The following is a 22,369-nucleotide window of genomic DNA, read 5'->3' on the forward strand; positions in this document are numbered from 1 at the left end:
TGGAACAAGAAATAAAAATGACTTGATTCAAAATTCTGTGATATTATAATACGTGCAGTAAAAGCTACTCTTAATACACATAAAACTCTATAATATTCCAAATAAAGCGTAAATAGTGTAATCTCAAAACACTGGAAGGAATGGTTTACATTAGTTGATTATAAAACAAATACAACATAAGAAGGTCTATGGTCGCTTGATTTTAATAATATTGAGAATCCTCTGGTAATCTTCACATCACCCTCTTCCATACTCAGCAATGCCAGCAACACAAAAAAAACTGCAATTGTGTATTACTAGTAGTAGTAGCTAGATTAGCACTCCAAACTGCCTCCAACATACACTATAAACTGAGAGATCATGTAGCAGCAAGTGGTAATCTGAGTCTCTCAACTGCAGTGCTACCTTAGTACCTATAGGTTTACCTGTAGGTAGAAGTGGTGTAACAGAGTTTACTACTAGTGATGGACGAACATCGGCCGGGGCGGTTCACGAACGCCAGCAGCGGATTTCCTCAAAAGTCCACGAACCGCGAGTTCGCGGCGGGCCCCATTGACTTTAATGGGAGGCGAACTTTGAAAACCTTTAGGTCATATTTGCAGCCACAAAAGACATACTAGCTGTGCACAAACAGTCCCAGCACATGGACAATGTCATAACAGCAGTATTGCAATTGAAAAAGTTGCCCTAAATGTTTTTTTTTTTTTTTTACAGCAAAAAATATATATATTTTTTTTCATAAATCAGCCAGAACTGACAGCAGCCGGTAAATACATTGTCTAATACATATAGGGTCCATTCACACATCTGTGACAAGCACAGGATACCTGCCCCTATAGTAAAGAGACTGTAATAGACCCTAAAGCGACATTGGAGCATTTTAAATGACTTTTGTGGACATTGACAAAGTGATTTGTGTCACTGCAGCCGATCTCTAACTGCCCCTACAGCAACCACAGGATACCTGCCCCTATATTAAATAGACTGTAATAGACCCTAAAACGACATTGGAGCATTTTAAATGACTTTTGTGGACATTGACAAAGCGATTTCTGTGTGACTGCAGCCGATCTCTAACTACCCCTAAAGCAACCACAGGATACCCCTCCCTAAGCTCAAAAGATACTAGTAGACCTATACCGAAAAATACCAGCCCTGAAAAGGATTTTTGTGGATCTTCACAGCTCTACATGTGTCTAGCAAACTCTCCCTGATGAGCACAGCAGACCTCTCCCTACACTGGTAGAAAGCGGAATGTGAAATGGCCGCCAGATCGGGTCTATTTATAGGTTAGGGGGATTGTCCATGTGCTGGAATGTTTCAATTGGCTGTCCCGTTCCACCTGACGGCTGTGTCATGGGTCAAAGTTCTTCTGAATGAAAAAGAAAATGGCGGCGCGGACATATTCGCGAACGTCTGCAAAAGTCCGACTTTTTGCGAACAAGCAAAATTTGCCGTGAACCAACCGCCGGGGGAACCGCAAGGCCATCTCTATTTACTACCACAAAGTGTTACTAAACTCACAACAGTAAAATCAGCCTGTATGCTTTTAAAGCATGTTTGTTATACACATTGTGGAACCTAAGGGGTTAATCCTGCGCATTGTGTAAAAAAAGCCTGTTTGATCCTGTCTTCTCTGATCCTCCCCTTCTTCCACAGTCCCTAAGCCATCTCCTGATAGTACAGAGCCTCGGGGGCACTCTGAACATGCTCAGATGGATGTGTATTGCTAGAGAGGTTTTTTATGGGGAGGGTGCATGTGATCGGCACAGAACCAATCAGCACTGTCCAGACAATGGGTCAGGAGTCATGCAGCCTCATAGGACAGTCAGAGGAGAATGAAAACTCCTCCTACATGCTTTACCAGTGCTCGGCTTGACACTGATAGAAGTTACAAGACTGCTATACTCTGCTGATGAGAAAAGGTATTTAGAGGGTTATATTTACTAAAATAATTGCATTTCCATATTGTGTACTTTGGGAGAACAGATATAGTAAATGCAGGGTCCTGGGTTTAGTAACACTTTAACGGGGATATGATTACCATGTACAGTGGGGTTTGAAAGTTTGGGCACCCCAGGTAAAAATTTGTATTAATGTGCATAAAGAAGCCAGGGAAAGATAGAAAAGTCTCCAAAAGGCATGAAATTACAGATTAGAGCACCTAACCTGCATAGGAGCTTAACTAAGGGCACCAGCTTTGCTTATCCTGTTGATTTTTGATTTTAACTATCATTGCATGGATTTTTGAGGATTTATTTTAATAAAGATGAACATTTTTTAACCGTCTGCACTATGAGGAGCTTCTTCTTTCTTCCATACCCTTGAGTACAAGCAGGTGAACACAGCGGATACCCACATACCTTCAGGAGATCTAACCTCTGTGGATAAACACCCAAGTCTTTACTGATTCCTGCTGGCGTATGCTAACAGAAATCAACTACATCTGGTAAGTGTGCCATCTTACCATATACCACCGACGGTGAAGTGGAGGGTCACACCATCACTATTGCATATGTGTATGCACCATCACCTGATCTAGTTGCAACAACTTTCATTAAAAGGACTTTTTCACCTTTTGTACCTTACATAATATTTGCACCATTTTTTCAGTATAATCATGGACATTTTGTATTTACATATGTGATTATTTGTAAGCACCTTATTTTTGCTGCTTAACATTGCACTTTATATATAAGAAATTCAGTATTTATTTATTTATTTTTCCTATGTTATTAATGCTATTTATCTGCACTTTATTTGTTGATTGTGACTAGTTTATTACAATTTATTAGCACTTTATGGCACAAGGTAGTAATACCTTATGACCAAATATATTGATTTTTTTTGAGTATTGCCACATATACACACACCACGGGTAGGACGTCAATGCCCTCCCACTATTGGGTTTAGCGCAGTTTTTACATTTTTGCAACATTCATATTTATCCTTGGAACTAGCGGCTTACCCTCTAATTAACCAATTTTATATCCCAGTGGCGCGAGTGATATAATTACAATACTAAGATTTTTTATATACCTGTAAAATCCTTTTGTTGGACTACAGTACATGACACATGCATAGCCATAGATGACTGAGTTGTACGCAGCATTCTTCAGGTGACTCTGGCAAATCATCCCCGTATAACCCATCCCACTCCCAGCAACTCTCTTTTTTTTTTTCTTTAGCAAGCAATAAGCGATCCACAGCCAGAGGCAACTCAAGCAGGCACCAGCATAGGTCTGAACCACCACCTGGTAAGCTTGTAAATGTATGAACAAAGGTTCAATTGTTAGCATAAAGATTTTGTGTATAGCACTAGCCCCCTAATGGACACTGGATTTTTTGGTCCCTCTTTACATGCACAACCAGGCAACAGGTATTTTCAGCACGCACTCTGTAGACCAAAACCAGCCCAAGGGCTTTGTTTTGTTTTTTAGCTTATTAGAATCAACTTGAATAGGGTGGTATGGTATGCCTAGAGCTGTAGTTTAATAGAGCTTGATGACATGCAACAAACTGTGTCTGGCTTCAAGAAAAGGATACAAGGTTGTGTTCCAGTGGAACATACTGAATAGCCCAACTGGCAAAGATCAATTCTGAACTTTCTCTCCTTCCACAGATTATTGGCAAAGCACTTGGCTCCTCAATTTAATCCTCAAGCAGGGATGTAGGGTAGCTGTGATGGCTTGAATCATCTCTAATCTGTACCTTGTAGATAGCTAGCTTGGTATTTCACATGGCTGCTTCTCTATAGGCTCTAGGGTGTAGAATTGAATCTACTCCCTTGTAAAGATCCTGTAACTCGTGTGGTGATTGCTGAACAGGCCTTCTGCTGGATAGGTCCCAATGGCTCCCAGGGTGACTCAGCTAAGCCTAGCTGAGGCTGAAGGGGTGTGAGTCTTCCTAAACTACTCACTCTCTCTTTCTCTTATGGCTTCTTCTGCCTGGAGGCAGAGTCCCCTAACACAGGGGTCCCCTCCCAGGCAACTGGACCCTGGAATCCCACATGGCCAGGCTCCAGAATACTTATGAGCTATATCTCCACTTCTGGGCCATCCTCACCCAGGTATTGGAGGAGACTCCATAAATATTCAGGCCTCATCTCTTCCTCTCCGCCCTTTAAGTTCTAGAACTCTCCAGGAGCTTCTAGAAACCAGCGGGAGGCTTCCACACCATTTTATTCCTGAGCAACTTCAGGAATAGTTCCTTACATAAAAGGACTAATAGCTCTGATATCTTCCTAGTGTAGGTAAGTTTGATAAGGAACAGTCTTGTGCATAGGGTCAGCAAAGGGAACAAGGAATGGGTTCATAAGGCAGCCACCAAAGGGCTAATAAAAACCAGGTTAAAATTCCATTCTGTGAGCGCCATGGTAGTTCATTGATTCTTTCTGTCAGAGTGTATCGGCTTGCTCGTACGAAGCACAAGCAAGCACATACACTGACAGGTCTGTAGGAGTCCTGCATGGCATCAGCGATCTGCAATGCTTTACAGGCTCCTGCAACAAAAATAATAAATGCACATTTTTACCCGCAAAAAAAGTGCGCATTTATTATTTTTTATCAAAAGGTGAACTTATCCTCTAAGAAGGCTTCCATACAAAAAAAAATGCATTAGGTCCAATGTTGATGAGGGTAAGGGCCTCATTCTCACAACCCTGCCTGTTGGTTGTGGGCTTATCAAAATCTGGAAGCCCCCAAAATAAGTAATCCACCAAAAATGTCCCTCGTAAATCGATCATTAATCATGGTGCCTGCCACAAAAAAAAAAAATTCAGACGACCTGGTGCACATGATTGATCCCAACGGTACAGTAGCTGAATGACAGGTCACAGGGGATTCCCCCCACGGCCCAACCTGACAGGCTAGCATCCATCAAGAGCACCTTCCAAGCTATTGGAGCAAATCACTGCCCAGACTCCAATGCAAAAAATAAGCAAGGAATGCCTTCTGAATTCTCATCCAATGGAATCTAATTCGTAGAAAGAAAGACTAAAACCCTGTCCGTGTCCAAGACCAACCCCAGTAATGTACCTTAGGCAATGAGTTGGACCTAACACAGATTCCTGAATGTGAGAATTCATTTGAAGCCCTGCAGCATTTGCATTGTGCATTGGCAGTGAGCGCCTGGATGGAGCAGTCTTGCAACAGAAAGTCATCCAGATAGAATCCATTATGTGGACAACCAGAGAGAGAAGAAGAGCTAGTACAGGGGCCAGTAAAAGGGGATCTCTGTAAAGAAAAAAACATTTATAAAGGGCAATCTGGCTTAATCAGCTGCCGCCCGCCCACCGTCAATAGACGGCGGAGCGGTGCGGCTCTCGTTCTGGGACGGTGTCATATGACGGTGCCCCAAAACGGCCGCTCTCCCGCACCCACGGGGGCACGCAGTGCGGCGATTGGCTCTTTACATATGTGATCGGCTGTGTCCAATCACATGTACTGTCAGAGTGTTTGGCGAGCAGAGCCGATCAGCAGCTCCTCCTCAAAGGGGGATCTAGGACAGGTAATCAGGGCACTGATCATCAGTGCCCTGATTACAGTAAAGTAAAAAAACAGTGCCCATCAGTGCCCACGATCAGTGCTCACAGTGCCCACAATTAGTGCCCAGAATCAGTGCCCATAGTGCTGCCAGTCAGTGCCCATCAGTGCCTGCTCATCTGTGCTGCCCATTAGTGTCCATCAGTTCCACCCGTCAGTGCCGCCCGTCAGTGTCTATCAGTGCTGCCTGTCAGTGCCCATCAGTGCTGCCTGTCAGTGCCCATCAGTGCCGCCTGTCAGTGCCGCCCATCAGTGCCGCCTCTCAGTGCCCATCAGTGCCGCCTTTCAGTGCTCATCAGTGCCGCCTTTCAGTGCTCATCAGTGCCGCCTATCAGTGCCACCTATCAGTGCCCATCAGTGCGGCATATTAGTACCACCTCATCAGTGCCACCTCATCAGTGCCCATAAGTGCCACCTCATCAGTGCCCAAAAGTGCAGCCTATCAGTGCCCATCAGTGCAGCCTATCAGTGCCCATCAGTGCTGCTTCATCAGTGCACATCAGTAAGGGAGAAAAATTACTTCTTTTCAAAATTTACAGACAGAAAATTAGAAAAACTTTTTTTTTTTAATTTTTTTTTAGTAAGAAATAAAAAACCCAGCGGTGAAAAAAAAAAACACCAAAAGAAATCTCTATGTGTGAAAAAAAAAATGATAAAAATTTCATATGGGTACAGTGTAGCATGACCGCGCAATTGTCATTCAAAATGTGAGAGCGCTGAAAGCTGAGAATTGGCCTGGGCAGGAAGGGGGTGAAAGGGTCCTGTATTGAAGTGGTTAAACTTACATTTCAACAGTGGCGGCCGGTGTGTCACACGGATCCTCCTCCTGACCAATCAGGAAGCGCGTCCGATACGCGCTTCCTGATTGGCCACAAGGCAAACCCCATGCCATTGGCCGAGGAGGAGGCGGGAGGATTTGTGGAGACGTCGGGGGACTGAAGCCGCCGCCGGGACACTGAAGTGAAGGTGCTGCCACAGCTGCTCCAGGTAAGTGCACTGGTCTCGGGGGGGGGGGGCACACTGCATTGAAGGGGGCATGTACGCTGGTCACTGCATTCTAAGGGGACATGAACGCTTGTCACTGCATTCTAAGGGGGCATATACGCTGGTCACTACATTCAAAGGGGGCATATACGCTGGTCACTACATTCTAAGGGGGCATGTACGCTGGTCACTACATTCTAAGGGGGCATGTACGCTGGTCACTACATTCTAAGGGGGCATGTACGCTGGTCACTACATTCTAAGGGGGCATGTACACTGGTCACTGCATTCTAAGGGGGCATGTACGCTAGTCACTACATTCTAAGGGGGCATGTACGCTGGTCACTGCATTCTAAGGGGGCATGTACGCTGGTCACTACATTCTAAGGGGGCATGTACGCTGGTCACTACATTCTAAGGGGGCATGTACGCTGGTCACTGCATTCTAAGGGGGCATGTATGCTGGTCACTACATTCTAAGGGGGCATGTACGCTGGTCACTGCATTCTAAGGGGGCCTGTACGCTGGTCACTGCATTCTAAGGGGGCATGTACGCTGGTCACTGCATTCTAAGGGGGCATGTATGCTGGTCACTACATTCTAAGGGGGCATGTACGCTGGTCACTACATTCTAAGAGGGCATGTACGCTGGTCACTACATTCTAAGGGGGCATGTACGCTGGTCACTGTATTGAAAGGGGGCATGTACGCTGGTCACTACATTCTAAGAGGGCATGTACGCTGGTCACTGCATTGAAAGGGGGCATGTACGCTGGTCACTGCATTGAAAGGGGGCATGTACACTGGTCACTGCATTAAAAGGGGGCATGTACGCTGGTCACTGCATTGAAAGGGGGCATGTACGCTGGTCACTCTTTTGAAGGGGGCACGCTGGTCACTCTTTTGAAGGGGGCACACTGCTCACTGTGCGTTGAAAGGGGGCATGCTGGTCACTGTGCATTGAAAGGGGGCACGCTGGTCACTGTACATTGAAAGGGGGGGTCACTGTGCATTGAAAGGGGGCACGCTGGTCTCTCTGCATTGAAAGGGGGCACGCTGGTCTCTCTGCATTGAAAGGGGGCACGCTGGTCTCTCTGCATTGAAAGGGGGCACGCTGGTCTCTCTGCATTGAAAGGGGGCACGCTGGTCTCTCTGCATTGAAAGGGGGAACACTATACCTTAATTACTGAAGGCCCCTTTCACACTTTTGCGACCTCAAAGTCACGCAATTTTTTTACAGCGTTTTTTGCCGCAAAGCAATGCCTATTACATTTTTCTGTTTGCGCCCCCCCCCCCCCCCCCCAAAATTTTGAGCACCAGCCGCCACTGCATTTCAAACAATATTTTTATTTATATATTTTTTATTAAGCTCTTTTGGACCGGAAGTTTTACCCCCTTAATGACCGTGCAATTTTTTATGATATGGCACTGTGTTATTTTAACTGACAATTGCGCAGTCGTGCGACGCTGTACCCATTCAAAATTGATGTCCTTTTTTCCCACAAATACAGCTTTTTTTTGTGGTATTTAATCACCTCTGTGGTTTTTATTTTTTGCGCTATAAACAAAAAAAGTTCGAAAAAATTCTGAAAAAAAAAAATCTAAATTTTTCATCAGTTTAGGCCAATTTGTATTCTGCTACATATTTTTAGGGAAAAAAAATCCCAATAAGTGTATATTGATTGTTTTGCGTAAAAGTTATCTTATCTACAAACTAGGGGAAAGATTTATGTAATTTTTTTAATTAATTCATTTTTTTTACAAGTAATGGTGGAGATCAGCGATTTTTAGCGGGACTGCAACTTTTCGACGGACAAATCAGACACCTAACTTACATTTTTGACACTTTTGGGGGGACCAGTGACATCACTATAGTAATCAGTGCTAAAAATATGCACTGTTACTGTACTAATGACACTGGCAGGGACGATCAAAGGGTTAAATGTGTCCCTAGAGGATGCTTTCTAACTGTGGGGGGGGGGGATGGGCTTGCTTCATGAACACAGAGACCTGTGTTCCTAAATAAGAGGAACACAGGATCACTGTATTCATTACTGACAGAACAGCGATCTGCCGTGTTTACAATGGCAGACTGCCGTTCTGTCTCGACAGGGAGCGATTGCAGGCACCCATTGCAATCGCGGCCGCCGGACCCGCTGATTGGCTCACCCTGTAGCCAACTGGCCCGTGCGTGCGCCCCACTAGTGGTTCCGAGAGGCAAGGTACAGGTACATTTTTTCGCAGGACAGAGCCGACCTGCCGCCATAATGTCCATTTATGTCCTTTTTTTCCCCACAAATAGATCTTTCTTTTGGGGGTTTTTGATCCCCTCTACGGTTTTTATTTTTTGCGCTATAAACAAAAAAGGGTGACACTTCTGAAAAACACTATATTTTTTACTTTCAGCTACAAAACACCGCCATTAAAAAAAAAAAAAAAAATCAAATGTTTTCATCATTTTATGCCAATATGTATTCTGCCACATATTTCTGGTAAGAAAAATCCCAATAATTGTGTATGGATTGGTTTGCACAGAAGTTATTACGCTACAAACTAGGGAAACGATTTATGGCATTTTTATTTATTTATTTATTTTTATTAGTAATCGTGACGAACATCGTTTTTTAGCGGGACTGCGACATTGCGGCAGGTCAGACACCTAACTGACACTTTTGAAGGGACCAGTGACAATTCTACAGTAATCAGTGCTAAAAATATGCACTGCGACTGTATTATTGACACTGGCATTGAAGGGGTTAACACCAGGGGCGATCAAAGGGTTAAGGTGGAAATGCACTGCATCTGGGCACCAAAAACGCAGTTTCTCTTATTTTTAGTATTAAGAGCAAACTTCCCCATCCATCCATCCATGTTTCCATTCTTTTTTTTTTGCTGAGAAATAATTTTTAAAAGCCCCCCGTGGCTTTTCTGGCCGTGGCCATCTTCAGTAAGGGCAGATGATTCATGTAGCATTTAGTTCCTGGAATCTGTCTCAGGCATGGGCTGAGCTGAGAACCCTCCCCCTCCTGAAGACTCCTGGGATGTATGACATAATTTGCATAGGCATGGAAACCAGGAAACAACTGAAAAAATGCACACAAAAAAAGTGTTAACCAAGTACATATGATATACTTTCCTATCTATTTACTAATGCTAGTAGCATATGGATTAGAAATACAGTAGTCCATGTTGATGGAGAGAGTAAAGTTTCACTTTAAGTGTGTCCATAGGGAATGCTTTCTAACTGTGTGGGGTATGGACTCACTAGATGAACATAAAGATCTGTGTTCCTGAATAGCAGGAACACAAGATCCCTGCGTTTACCTGTGACAGAACGGCGGTCTGCCTTGTTTACTGGGGAATCGATCGCAGGTGGTGTTTGCTGGACCTGCTGATTGGCTTCCCCTCTGGCCAATCAGCATGTGTGTGCATGCCCTCATTTGCTAATGCAGGAAACGACGTACATGTATGTTGTTTAGCGCAAAAGAGCCGACCTGCCACAGTATATGTGCGGCGGCTGGTTGGCAAGTGGTTAAGAGAAGAAAAAAAAATAAATAAAATGTATTGATACAAAACAGTCTATTGGGCATACCCAGGCTCAATACATTTCCCAATTTCAACAAGTTTAGAGTATAACTAAAGGCAAAATATATTTCTTTTAAGTTTTGGATAGAGTGGAGATATATTAAAACAGCTTTTAAGTTTTCATTGCTGTCTGTACCCCCATTAGAGATTCCCCCTCTCTCTTTGACCTGTTTACCATTATCATTGGAAGTGAAAGTAAAAGAAAATCCCAAATTTTGGGTTTTCCCGAGAAAAGTTATAGCGGGGAAATCTTCCAATGGGGACACTAGTTCTGGTGACATGGGCCCTAAAAGATATATAGTGTATATATGGTCTTTATGGACCTTGTATGTGAACTGGTGCGCAGTCATGTTGGAACAGGAAGGGGCCATCCCCAAACTGTTCCAACAAAGTTGGGAGCATGAAAATGTCCATGTCTTGGTATGTGGACCATGGGCGTCCGCAGAACTTTTTTCAGGGGGGGCATTATTTTAAGGTCACCCATGCGCCACCCCTTTTCAACAATGTCATGAAGGGGAGGGCTTAGTCATTATACTTATTTTGAGTATTTATTTTTAAAGAGCAAACGGCAGCATTTATTTTAAAAAGCATTTGTTAATCAGAAAAAAAAAAAAATGATCCTTTTCCCTTAAAGCATTTTATACAGCACAGTGCTTTGCTGTGTAATTTGGCCCCTTCTATCATTTAAAATACCTGGCTGATCCTGCCTGACTATGTCCTCCCCTCTGTAAACTGACCACGGTATACCATGGCTGCCGAGTCCTGACATTGTGGTCAGTTTACGTGCCTCAGTCATCCGCAGCCCTCCTGTCCTTTTCCCCCCTCCCTCCCTGCCTGTCTGCTCCTGTGTCAGTCCCCCCCCCCCCCCCGGCTGCTGTAGTTTCATTTAAAGTTTCATCCTGTCTACAGTCTGTTTAATAATCATATGTGCCCCTGTGTCTGTGTTTGAAAACTTGTAAAGAATGGCTTATTTTTATAAGAGTGCCAATCCTTGGCCCTGCCCACTGGAGGCAGCTGTCAGACGGGGAGAGGAGAGAGCCGACGGATCACGTGAGCCCTCTGAAAACTGGTAAATAACGACTTATTTTTTTTAAACACATACACAGATACACAGGATTATTAGACAGACCAGACAGGATGGTATAAAGTGGCTTAAGAACCACTTAAAAGTTGAGATTCCAGGGGGGCATTTGCCCCCCCCTTGCCCCTACCTGCGGACGCCCATGATGTGGAAGCCTTAAGAGTTCCCTTCACTAAAACTAAGGGGCCAAGTCCAACCCCTGAAAAACAACCCCACACAATAATCCCCATTGAGGTGGAGGAACTTTTGAATGGCCTGCCCAGAGTCCTGACTTCAACCCAATAGAACATATTTGGGATAAATTAGAGTGGAGACTGTGAGCCATGTCTTCAAATCCAAAATCAATACCTGATCTCACAAATGCACTCCTGGAAGAATGGTCAAAAATTCTCATACACACACACTTGTAAACCTTGTGGATAGTCTTCCCAGAACAGTGGAAGCTGTTATAGCTGCAGACTCCCTGCAGCAGATCAGAACTCATCCAGTTGCAGGATATTAGTGACAAGCCAAATCCTGGTTTCACCCTCTTTGGACTGGGTCACACCTGCGTGGATCACTACTGCCATGAACCTGTATGGCACTCTGTGACTGACTCCATGCGTTGCACCACGTGCCTAGGAGGAGCACCAAACACAGGGCCCAGTGCCCAATGCAACATTACAGTCAGGCCCCGCATATACTATCCAATGGGTCTGGGTACAGTTCCAATGATGTACCAAGGATAGCAATCCGAAGGCTGAGCGATTAGCCATAGATGCTGGAAAACTACTCAGGAAACATCTAGAAGAAACCAGTAATCTTTCTCAGGGGAGTGAGAAACTTCGATCCCTTAGGGTCTAAGGATTGCTGGGAGTGTGGAGGGTTGGTTATATGTGGGTTCTTACAACTCTGATTTACCAATGTTCAATCACCTGAAGGTAGCTGCATATAATCCAGTCAACTATGACTATGCTTGTGTCCTGTGATGTATCAGAAAGAAAGAAAGTACTGTACTATTTTTTTAACTGTATGAGGATACAGAACAACAAAAGAAATGTCCCCGATTACCTGCTGCTGCAAAAAGGTGCCCAAACTAAGGAGCTATATGTATCCAAACGTTAGTGGTCTTGTTAATGAGAGAGGAAACAGCAGAGAAAATATGCTTTTTTTCCTGGCAAAGAACAGGTTTTAAAATTGTTTTAATATTTTTATTAACTTGTAAACATTAAAAACAAAATCTAAAACTTACGTTTACAAAAAGTCCCGAGCTCTGACCATGTGCCATCTTTCGAACATGTTACATAACTTCTAGTTCCAGGAATGCGTATATATCCGGGTCGGCATTCGTAAGACACTCTTGATCCCATAGAGAATGTAGTTTGACCAAGGAATGAATCTCTAGGCTGTGCAAAATCCAGTCGAGGCAGAAAACTGCAGCCATTTGCTAAAATCACATATAAAATTATAGATAATGTCAAATATTGCTTTACAACAAACAAACGTGTTCTTATATGCATATATTACCATTATAGTCTCAGTTGTACAGAAAAGGTGTTTCCACTTCACCCCCAGGAAGATTTTACCCCCTTCCTGACCAGGCCTTATTTTGTGATTCGGCACTGCATTATTTTAACGGACAATTGCGCAGTCGTTCGACACTGTACCCAAACGAAATTTAGGTCCTTTTTTCCCCACAAATAGAGCTTTCTTTTGGTGGTATTTGATCACCTGTGTGATTTTTATTTTTTGGGCTATACACAGACAATTCTGAAAAAAAAAAATCTATATTTCTCACACTCTGCTATATAACATTCCCCCCCCCCCCCCCCAAAAAAAATTTGAAAAATCAAAATTTTTTAACATTTTAGGCCAATTTGCTTTCTGCTACATATTTTTGGTAAAAAAATATCGCAATAAGCGTATTTTGATTGGTTAACGTGAAGGTTATTGCATCTACTAACTACGGGAAAGATTTATGTCATTTTTATTGTTTTTGGTTTTTTTTACTAGTAATGGCGGCGATCTGCAATTTTATGCGGGACTGTGACATTGCGGTGGACAGATCGGACCCCCTGACTGACATTTTTTACACTTTTGGGGGGACCAGTAACATTACTACAGTAATCAGTGCTACAAATATGCACTGTTACTGTAATAATAACACTGGCAGGGAAGGGGTTAACATTGTGGGTGATCAAGGGGTTAAATGTGAGCCTAGGGGAGTGATTCTAGCTGTTGTGGGGCATGACTTGTGGAATGACCATAGAGACCTGTAATCCTATATAGAAGGATCACAGGGGCTCTATGATCATTCCAGGGAGAAGAATGGTCAGCTGTGTTTACAACAGCTGACCGTTCTTCTCTCTCAGTGGGGAACGATCGCGGGTGTCAGGAGCAGTACATCTGTGGCAGGCGGTCATAAAGAGGTTAAAGTTACACTATATTGTCAAAAGGATTGGGACGCCTGCTTTTACACTTACATGAACTTTAATGGCATCAAAGTCTTAGCTAGTAGGGTCCAATATTGAGCTGACCCACCCTTTGCAGCTATAACAGTTTCAACTTTTCTGTCCACAAGTTTTAGGTGTGTTTCTGTGGGACTGTGTGACCATTCTTCCAGAAGCGCATTTGTGAGGTCAGGCACTGATGTTAAACGAGAAGGCCTGGCTCGCAGTCTCCCCTCTAATTCATACCAAAGGTGTTCTATCTGAAATGTTATTATTATACAGGATTTATATAGCACCGACAGTTTGCGCAGCGCTTTACAATGTAAGGGAAGACAATACAGTTACAATACAATTCAATACAGGAGGATTTAGAGGGCCCTGCTCGTTAGAGCTTACAATCTAGAAAATTAAGTCAGGACTCTGTGCAGGCCATTCAAGATCCTCCATCCTGAACTTGCTCATCCATGTCTTTATGGGCCTTGCTTTGTGCACTGGTCCAAATCATCAGCATCAGCATGCCAAAGCTTTTTGGACAATTTCATGCTCCAAAATTTGTAGGAACAGTTTGGGGTTGACCCCTTACTGTTCCAACATGACTGCGCACCACTGTACAAAGCAAAGTCCATAAAGACATGGATGAGTGAGTTTGGGTTGGGGGAATTTGACTAGCCTGCAACTGACCTCATCCCGATAGAACACCTTTTGGATGAATAAGAGCAGAGACTGTGAGCCAGGCCTTCAGTGCCTGACCTCACAAATGCGCTTCTGGAAGAATGGTCAAACATTCTCATAAACACACTCCTAAACCATCTGAAATATACTGTGTTAACTGTGCAATAACGCACTGAAATATACTGTGTTAAACGTGCAGTAATGCACTGAAGTATACTGCAGTAAACCTGCCCTGACAAAATAAACTGACACAAAAAATGAAAAAAATGAATGGTTACACTACACTCACACTAAACTATCACTAGATTCACACTAAACTGAAAGTAATGTAAAAATGAATGGTCGCACTACACTGAACTATCACTAGATTTACAATAGATTACACTGACAATAGAATAAGAATAGCACAGTATAGCACACTAACTCGCTAGCAGCACTGAACAGAGCCCTGTTCTACCTCTCCACACCAATATCATATTGAAAATGGCTGCTATTGAAAGAATAGTTTTATAGTGTGGGCGGGGTGGGACTAAGAGCAATAAGCCATGATTGGATAGAGTCACCATGACATGGCCCCGACAGTGCTATGTGCCCTGATCGGGTAAAGCTTTCATTTCTCCAGCCAATCAGGGCCTCGAATGCACTGTGCATGCGTCGAACACCCGAAGCTAATGCTAAGCAACCAACTGACAGATAGTCACTATGTTATAATAAAATGGAGAACATAGGCAAGTTTGAGATTGCAATCTCCCCCCCCCCCCCCACACCACCACCACCAAAGAGCACTATTCTTTCAAAAGATTTCTGTTGGGCACAGGTGTACTTTTTATCAGTTCTTGCACTATGAGAAATGCCCTCCTATTACCTTCACCTTTTAAGTAAATCATAGTTTAACTTCCCAAAATGTCGCAAACGCAAAAAATGCCCAACTGAATTTATACAGTCACAAAAAATTAATTAGCACCAATATAAAAGTGTGTTTCTATGGTACGAAACCACATCAGATATAGTTTTATCCAGTGTAATTAATTATCTTAATTATCCACAGTTCTCAAAGAGAGAAGTGACTTGTTAATGGTTGAAAAAGATCTTGATTGAAGCCTGTAAGGATCTAGGACCTTAGTCTGCTAACTGCCTGTACCTCCCACGTGGGCATGGCTGCACTGTTTATAAAGTGGTTGTACACCCTGATGTAGCACCCTCCTAGGTAGGTGCTAGGAAAATGCATTAAATGGTTATTTTCTGCTTATCAGGAGAGCCTGATCTGTTAGTTTTGCCTGTCACATGTTTCCAGGTGTGATTTATTGGGTCTAAGGGAGTATCCCCACTGTGTCCAATGAGGGAGCTTGTTGGACAGTGGAGGAAACCTAACCAGTAGCACACCAGGGTTTATGGCTGTCTCAGTGGGTAGGCATTCTCGCAATGCATCCTGGGATTGGCTATAAATCCGGAGGGAGCATGTGACAGATTAATAGGAGTAGGCTACATATAAATCAAATACAATGTGGAAATGAATATATGATTATACATTTCAACTACACTTTAATAAATATTCAATTGTTGAGAACTCTGTGGATGATGAAGATTATTAACTACAGTGGTTACGAACATACCTGAAATGGTTTCTGGCCATATTTTTTGAGATGGTGGTGACTGTATGTAATTTAAATATACTGGCACCACGGTATGTGTGCACACACAGTTTTGATAGTATTTTGTGTTTTTTGCAGTTAGAGGAAGTACTAAGGGCTCACAGAAAAGGAAGGCAAGTCCTGTGTTTAACCACTTTAATACCGGAAGATTTTGCTGCTTAATGACCAGGCCCTATTTTGCGATTCGGCACTGTGTTACTTTTTTTTTATTTTTTTTAAATCTTTTTATTGAAATACACAAGAACAACTTCAACAAAACAGAAGCAAAACAAAACTGAGTGTCCGTAAATTGTTTTTAACAAAGTAATGTAGCGAAATTTTAAGGAATGTTTACAAATACCACTCCAATACAACATAGACCAAGAGCGGTCTGGGTTGGAAAGTGAATGTATCGGTTTACAAACCAGACACCAACCAAATACAAAGTAGGAGTGGCCATCCTAACATATTTAACACAGTGGCACGCTCTGCAAGTCAGCTACAGAGGACGATGTGTTACACATCGAAACGCGTCTAGTGATTGGTCGAGCGTATCACGTGACCTCCGGCCGGTGTAGTGGATGCTGCGGGAGCAGTCAGCCGCCGAGCCGCTCTCTTCATTCATTCATTTTTTTGCATGATATTGCACTATGTTTGTGAGTATATTCCCATTGTTTTTCCAATAAACACCCCCTTTTTAAACGATCTTCACCATGAATGACTTTCTTTTCATGAGGACATCGGGGAGGAATCAATACTCACAGAAATAATTACACATCAAGCGGAGAAGCAGGGCAAAACTATCCTTACATGCCTGAAAACTACCATCTAGCGGTGAGTAAATAACCAAAGGGGGAGACCCCGAACAAAGCACTAATCAAGCACTTTAGCACCTGTATGATTTCAAGTGAAAAGATTCATCACGGCAACACGATGATATAATGGACACTGAGCCATATATTTATTTTCACCAATACTACAGCACTTTATGAGTTTTATGTATTGTATTATTTACTTAATTTATATGAAGTATTTCATTATTCAATTATTTTATATGAATTTTTGATATATTTATAAACCAATTTAAGCAGCGCTGCAAATCACAGTTTTACACAAAACAAAACAAGGTGCGAGCAATACACAGCAAGGAGGTTCTGTAGAATAACATGTACTGTCGTGCTGCCCACCCAGGGCAGGTCCATCACAAGAAGCGAGCAGGATTATACCGTACATAACTTGCAACAAAACATATTACAGTTGAGGTGCATCAACAGGAAAAAATGTACATTGCAGTGCCATTCAGGCCGGGGCAGCCAGCCAGAGAGACCGTGAGACAGGGGCCCATGAGCAGCTAGGACAGCAGAGTGGAGGAAGACTCCTCAAGCCAACGCGTCCACACCCTATCGTATTTCTTGGGGCATCCTCTATGGCAGTAAGTATCTCTATACAGCGGAATGGCCGCGTCCACCAGGTTCCTCCACTGAAGAAGCGTGGGGGGCAATATTCTTCCTAGCATAGAAGAGCAACAGACCCAACAGAGTACGATCTACCACCCTTGGAACGATGTCGTCCAGGAGACCCAATAGACCCAGTCTGGGGGACAGGGCCACCGGGACCTGCAAGACAGCGGAGGACACCGCAAACACCCCGGACCAGTAGGACAAGAGCTCGGGACAGTGCCAAAAGATGTGTATGAAGTCTCCCGGAGTTTGTCCGCAATGCCAGCACTCCGGGGAGTGGGAGGCATGAATCCTATGCATACGATGTGGGGTAAGGTAGGCTCTGTGAACAACCTTATACTGGACCAAACCGGTCCCTAAGGGAGACCAGAATAGTGAAGGGAGAATCCCAGATGTACAACCAGTCCACCGAGTCTAGGTCCGGGACATCTCGAGCCCAACGAGCGTGAAGGCCAGAGAGCTCCGGAGACATGGCCCGTGCAGAGCAATCATGACGCAACACCCTCTCCAGATCAGACTGGGCACTGTGTTACTTTAATGGACAATTGCGCGGTCGTTCGATGCTGTACCCAAATAAAATTGACGTTCTTTTTTCCCACAAATAGAGCTTTCTTTTGGTGGTATTTGATCACCTGTGTAATTTTTATTTTTTGCGCTATAAACATAAAAAAGAGCGACAATTTTGAAAAAAAATAAATAAATAAATATTTCTCACATTCTGCTATATAACATTCCCAAAAAAAATTTAAAAATCAAAATGTTTTAACATTTTAGGCCAATTTGTTTTCTGCTACATATTTTTCGAAAAAAAATAGCAATAATCGTATTTTGATTGGTTTGCGCAAAAGTTGTCGCGTCTACTAACTACGGGAAAGATTTATGTAATTTTTATTGTTTTTTTATTCTAGTATTGGTGGCGATCTGTGATTTTTTGGGGGACTGTGACATTGCGGCGGACAGATCGGACCCCTAACTGACATTTTTTACACTTTTGGGGGTACCAGTGACATTACTACAGTAATCAGTGCTAAAAATATGCACTGTTACTGTAATAATGCCATTGGCAGGGAAGGGGTTAATACTATTGGTGATCAAGGAGTTAAATGGGACTCTAGGGGAGTGATTCCAACTGTGGGGGGGTTGGGCTTGTGAGATGATCATAGAGACATGCAATCCTATATAGCAGGATCGCATGGTCTCTGTGATCATCCGAGGGAGAAGGACGGATTTGTGTTTACATCAGCCGTCCGCCCTCCTCGGTCAGCGGGGAGAGATCGAGCGTGTCAGGCGGCAATCGGAGCCGCCTGACACACGCACTGGCTCCCCAGCTGACGAGCGGGGGGGGCGCACCGCCGGGGGCGCGCGCTCGCCCCCTAGAGTCTCCTGAGCGAGTGACGTAATACTTCGTCGGTTTGCCCAGGAGCTGCCGCCTGCCACAGTAAATCTGGGCGGTCGTCAAGTGGTTAAACTCAACCAATAATACTTATGCTACCCATACTTCGAATACAGCTGCTGTACAAAAACATGTATACTAAGGTGTATTAAAAGTTCTGTGTTTAAGCAACCAACTTTGCTAACTTTGCTAATATTGCCTATGCCATGTGCAACACAGGAAAGGCCTGTGAGTAAGTGGATTAAGATAACTAAACTCGTGGCTAATTACATGGTCTAAGAGGGAAGGATTTGGGTTTCTAGAGCACTGGAATGACTTTTCATTGGCGTACAACTTATGTGCTAAATATGGTTTCTACCTAAACAAAAGGAGGTCTGCTGTGCTAAGGAGGCCGGTTTAAGTGATAAGATGTTTCCCATGTTACAAACAATTATTGGAAATAATAGTACTATTTGTACTAAAAAAAAAAATAAAAAAAAAAAAGATGCAAAATACAAGTGCAAAATGCAAACAATGGATACAAGTGTTAGTTCATCAATGCCAAAAGTATTCCAAACAAATAGAAGTTGGAAGCTTTGGTGCATGGAGAGAACTATAATTTAATTGGTATTGCTGAATCTTGGCTTAATTCTTCACATGATTGGGCAAATATTACATTGCTCTCTTTTAGACTTTTAGACAGACATGGCTAAACGAAAAGCTGGTGGAGTCTGTCTCTATGTAAAAATGATCTAAACGTGAGTGTGAAAGAGGGCTTGTTTGATGGAGAATGTGCTTGTGCTGAGGCATTACAGGTGGAGTTGCATATGGGTGTGTAGTTAATTGTAGTGTGTAGTTAATTGTTGGAGTTTGTTACAGGCCACCCAGTGTTAATGAAGAGTTAGAAACTCATTGTCTTGCATAGATAGAAAGGGCTGCAAGGGCAGGGACAGTGATAATAATGTAGGAAATGTAAACTACCCTGAAACTGATTGGAATAATGGCACTGCCAAAGGGGTAAAATGCTTCTGAAATTCATGCAATAAATGTTTTATTAATTTTAGGAGAGCACATTTCCTAAGGCTGAGGGCTTCTCTTCAAGATGGGAATTCTGTCACCAAAGAACACAGAAACGGGAATGTTTCAAATCAACTGTATGAAAGCACACTGTGAAATATATCCACCTTGGCAGTTTACACTGGACTTACTACACATGCCCCAAAAAAGAAAAATCAATTACATGTCTGTAGCATGTCCAGTTTTTCTGCCTCACTGCTTCATCCCCCCAATTGCCAACAGTTCTTAGCCCTGAAAAAAAAAAGCTAGGAGTTGCTTTATAGATACAGCAGCTGTAGCAAAAATGCTATTTTAAATGCCATAGAATAAAATATATACTTTTATTCTACAGTAACACTGCTTATTTTAATGAACACTGGCCAAAAAGGCCACAAACATTAGGTCCATAATGGGGATAGTATTGACATAGTCCCAAAGAATCCCAATGTCTTAATATTGTGCCAATATGGTCCAGAAACGTTCACACACATAAAGGTAAATATCGTAACTGAACCAAATGACAAGCACTTGAAGCGGTTGTTACAGTCTTACAAAATCTCAAATGGCTGACTTATTACTACTAGATTGGTACAAGGTCAATATTGTGTCCATATTTTAAAAGGGACCAAAGTTTTACTAAGTAACTACAGATCTGTTTTCCAATGCAATGAGGTTGCCATGCACGCTGTGCACCGTGACTTCACAGGTCGCCCCACAAAATCCTGTCGCGGCAGTGTGAATGGACTGTAAATAAATGTTATAGTTTGACCTTATTTTTTATTATGTATTTAGACACATCTTTCACATATTTTTTAGGACACCCAGAGTGAATAATGATCTGATAACCCTTTTCCATCATATTGCACACACGCATTTCCTCGTATCTAAAAAATTTTTTAAAGCCTACCTCTAGCCATCATTTTTTATTAGTTTAGGAGAGGATGGGAAGAATTTACATTTCTTTCAGGTTATTATTTCGGTTTGTGACCTTGTTGGTGATGTTTTCCCACAGTTCCTTTCTCTGTAATGCTTGTACAAGTAATGAGGGGGTACAGTTGTCACCGCAGCAGGAAAGCACAGACAGAAATAAAAACTGGCAGAAGCCCGCATCCTAGCAACCATTGAGTCATCCCCACCTGGCCCATTTATCCCTGGAATCCCAGGACGAGAGTAAAGAGTGAAATGTAAACAAAGTGGTATGGATAGTATACAAAAAAAAAAAAAAACCTTCAGGTTGGGTATGGATTTTAAGGGTAACCAATGCCAAAAATTACGTTCCTCCCCAAAATCTATACCACACCCTAATCCAAGCTTGCAGCCTGACTGGCAAGGAAAGGGGGACAAATGTACAACTGTTCTGCTGAACCATACTAGGCCAAACACCTTCAACATGTGGCCATGTCATTAGAGAGATTCCCATGAAGATACTGTCAATGAAGTCACCCAGGAGACCCCACCCCCTTGTTTATGTTAAGCAGCATTAATTTGGAGATGTCATTTAGTGACGAGTTCGCCACAAGAGTGTATAATGTCTGAGGGATTTTTTCTTTTGGCAGTCAACGTTCATTATGATTGGCATGGATCTGCATCACCGGACATCATCATTTATGATGGATTTACATTGTAAGGATTTTTGTTGCTTTTTTTTCCCCCACAGATCCCCACAACCACCAGGCCAAGATTGTTGGTAGGAGGCCTTGTCCTCATCAACATAGAGGCAATGTGCTTTGCCAGGGGATCCCCCTGGCAAGGTTTCCCCACCCATGTTAATGGCATGTGGCCTAGAAAAGTGTTTTTGCTTTTATACATGTTCCCCAGGCCAGTCCCCAGCCCCCTATACCATTTGTTTGACAACCCCTTTCCTATTAGTCTACAAAATGCCATTACTTTTTTTTTTTGATTCAGCACCCAAAGTTTAGCCACGTTCTAATGTTCTGTGAACTTGGCTTGAACCATCCCTAATTTAGAGATCGCAGATGAATCCGCAGTGTAAAACTGGACAACAAGACAGTTTAGATGGGTGGCAAACACAAGGCAAGTGGGCCAAATGTGGCCCTCCAGGCTGTGTCATATGGCCCATGCAGCGGCCACCACCTTTTGTTTTTTCCATCTGCTTTCCCCTGTCAGAGAACAGGTCTCCTTGGCAACAGGAGTAAACACTTCCTGCTCTCTCCTCCTCAGTCTTTCCAGCAGTGCCAGCTCTGTGTGTAGCTTAGCGCATGCGCAGTCGGTCCGTCATAGCCTTTCAGTGGTGGAGGTACTTGCCAGCTCCAGGGATTGTGTGTTTCTCAGCTGCATCAGATGCATCAGAGTACAGATGTGAGGTTTTCTTTTGGGGTGGGGGGAGCGAGGGCTGTGGAGGTGTGAAGATGGGGAATGGGGGCAGAGTGGTAGGTGCAGAGGTTAGAACCCAGGAGGAGGGGTGTAAATGAAATGCTGCACATAGCACACCCCTGATCCCTGCATGTTGTACGTAGCACACTCCTGAACCTGCACCTCATGGCAAAGAACTCTCTGAAGAACTGAAAAAAAAAATTGTTGCTCTACATAAAGATG

At 43.2% G+C, this 22,369-nt stretch overlaps 1 protein-coding gene across 1 annotated transcript in view; it reads right to left on the reverse strand.

The window, feature by feature from the left end:
- The window catches only part of LOC309546075 (C4b-binding protein alpha chain-like), a 290,333-nt gene that overhangs the window by 184,316 nt on the left and 83,648 nt on the right, over window positions 1-22,369 (reverse strand). The window contains exon 7 of the mRNA XM_082245585.1: window positions 12,425-12,619. Within this exon, the coding sequence (XP_082101711.1) occupies window positions 12,425-12,619 (195 nt within the window). The remainder of the gene's footprint in view (window positions 1-12,424; window positions 12,620-22,369) is intronic.

This window comes from Pelophylax lessonae, assembly GCF_965119305.1.
Source record: "Pelophylax lessonae genome assembly, chromosome: 2".
Classification (NCBI taxonomy): Eukaryota; Metazoa; Chordata; class Amphibia; order Anura; family Ranidae; genus Pelophylax; species Pelophylax lessonae.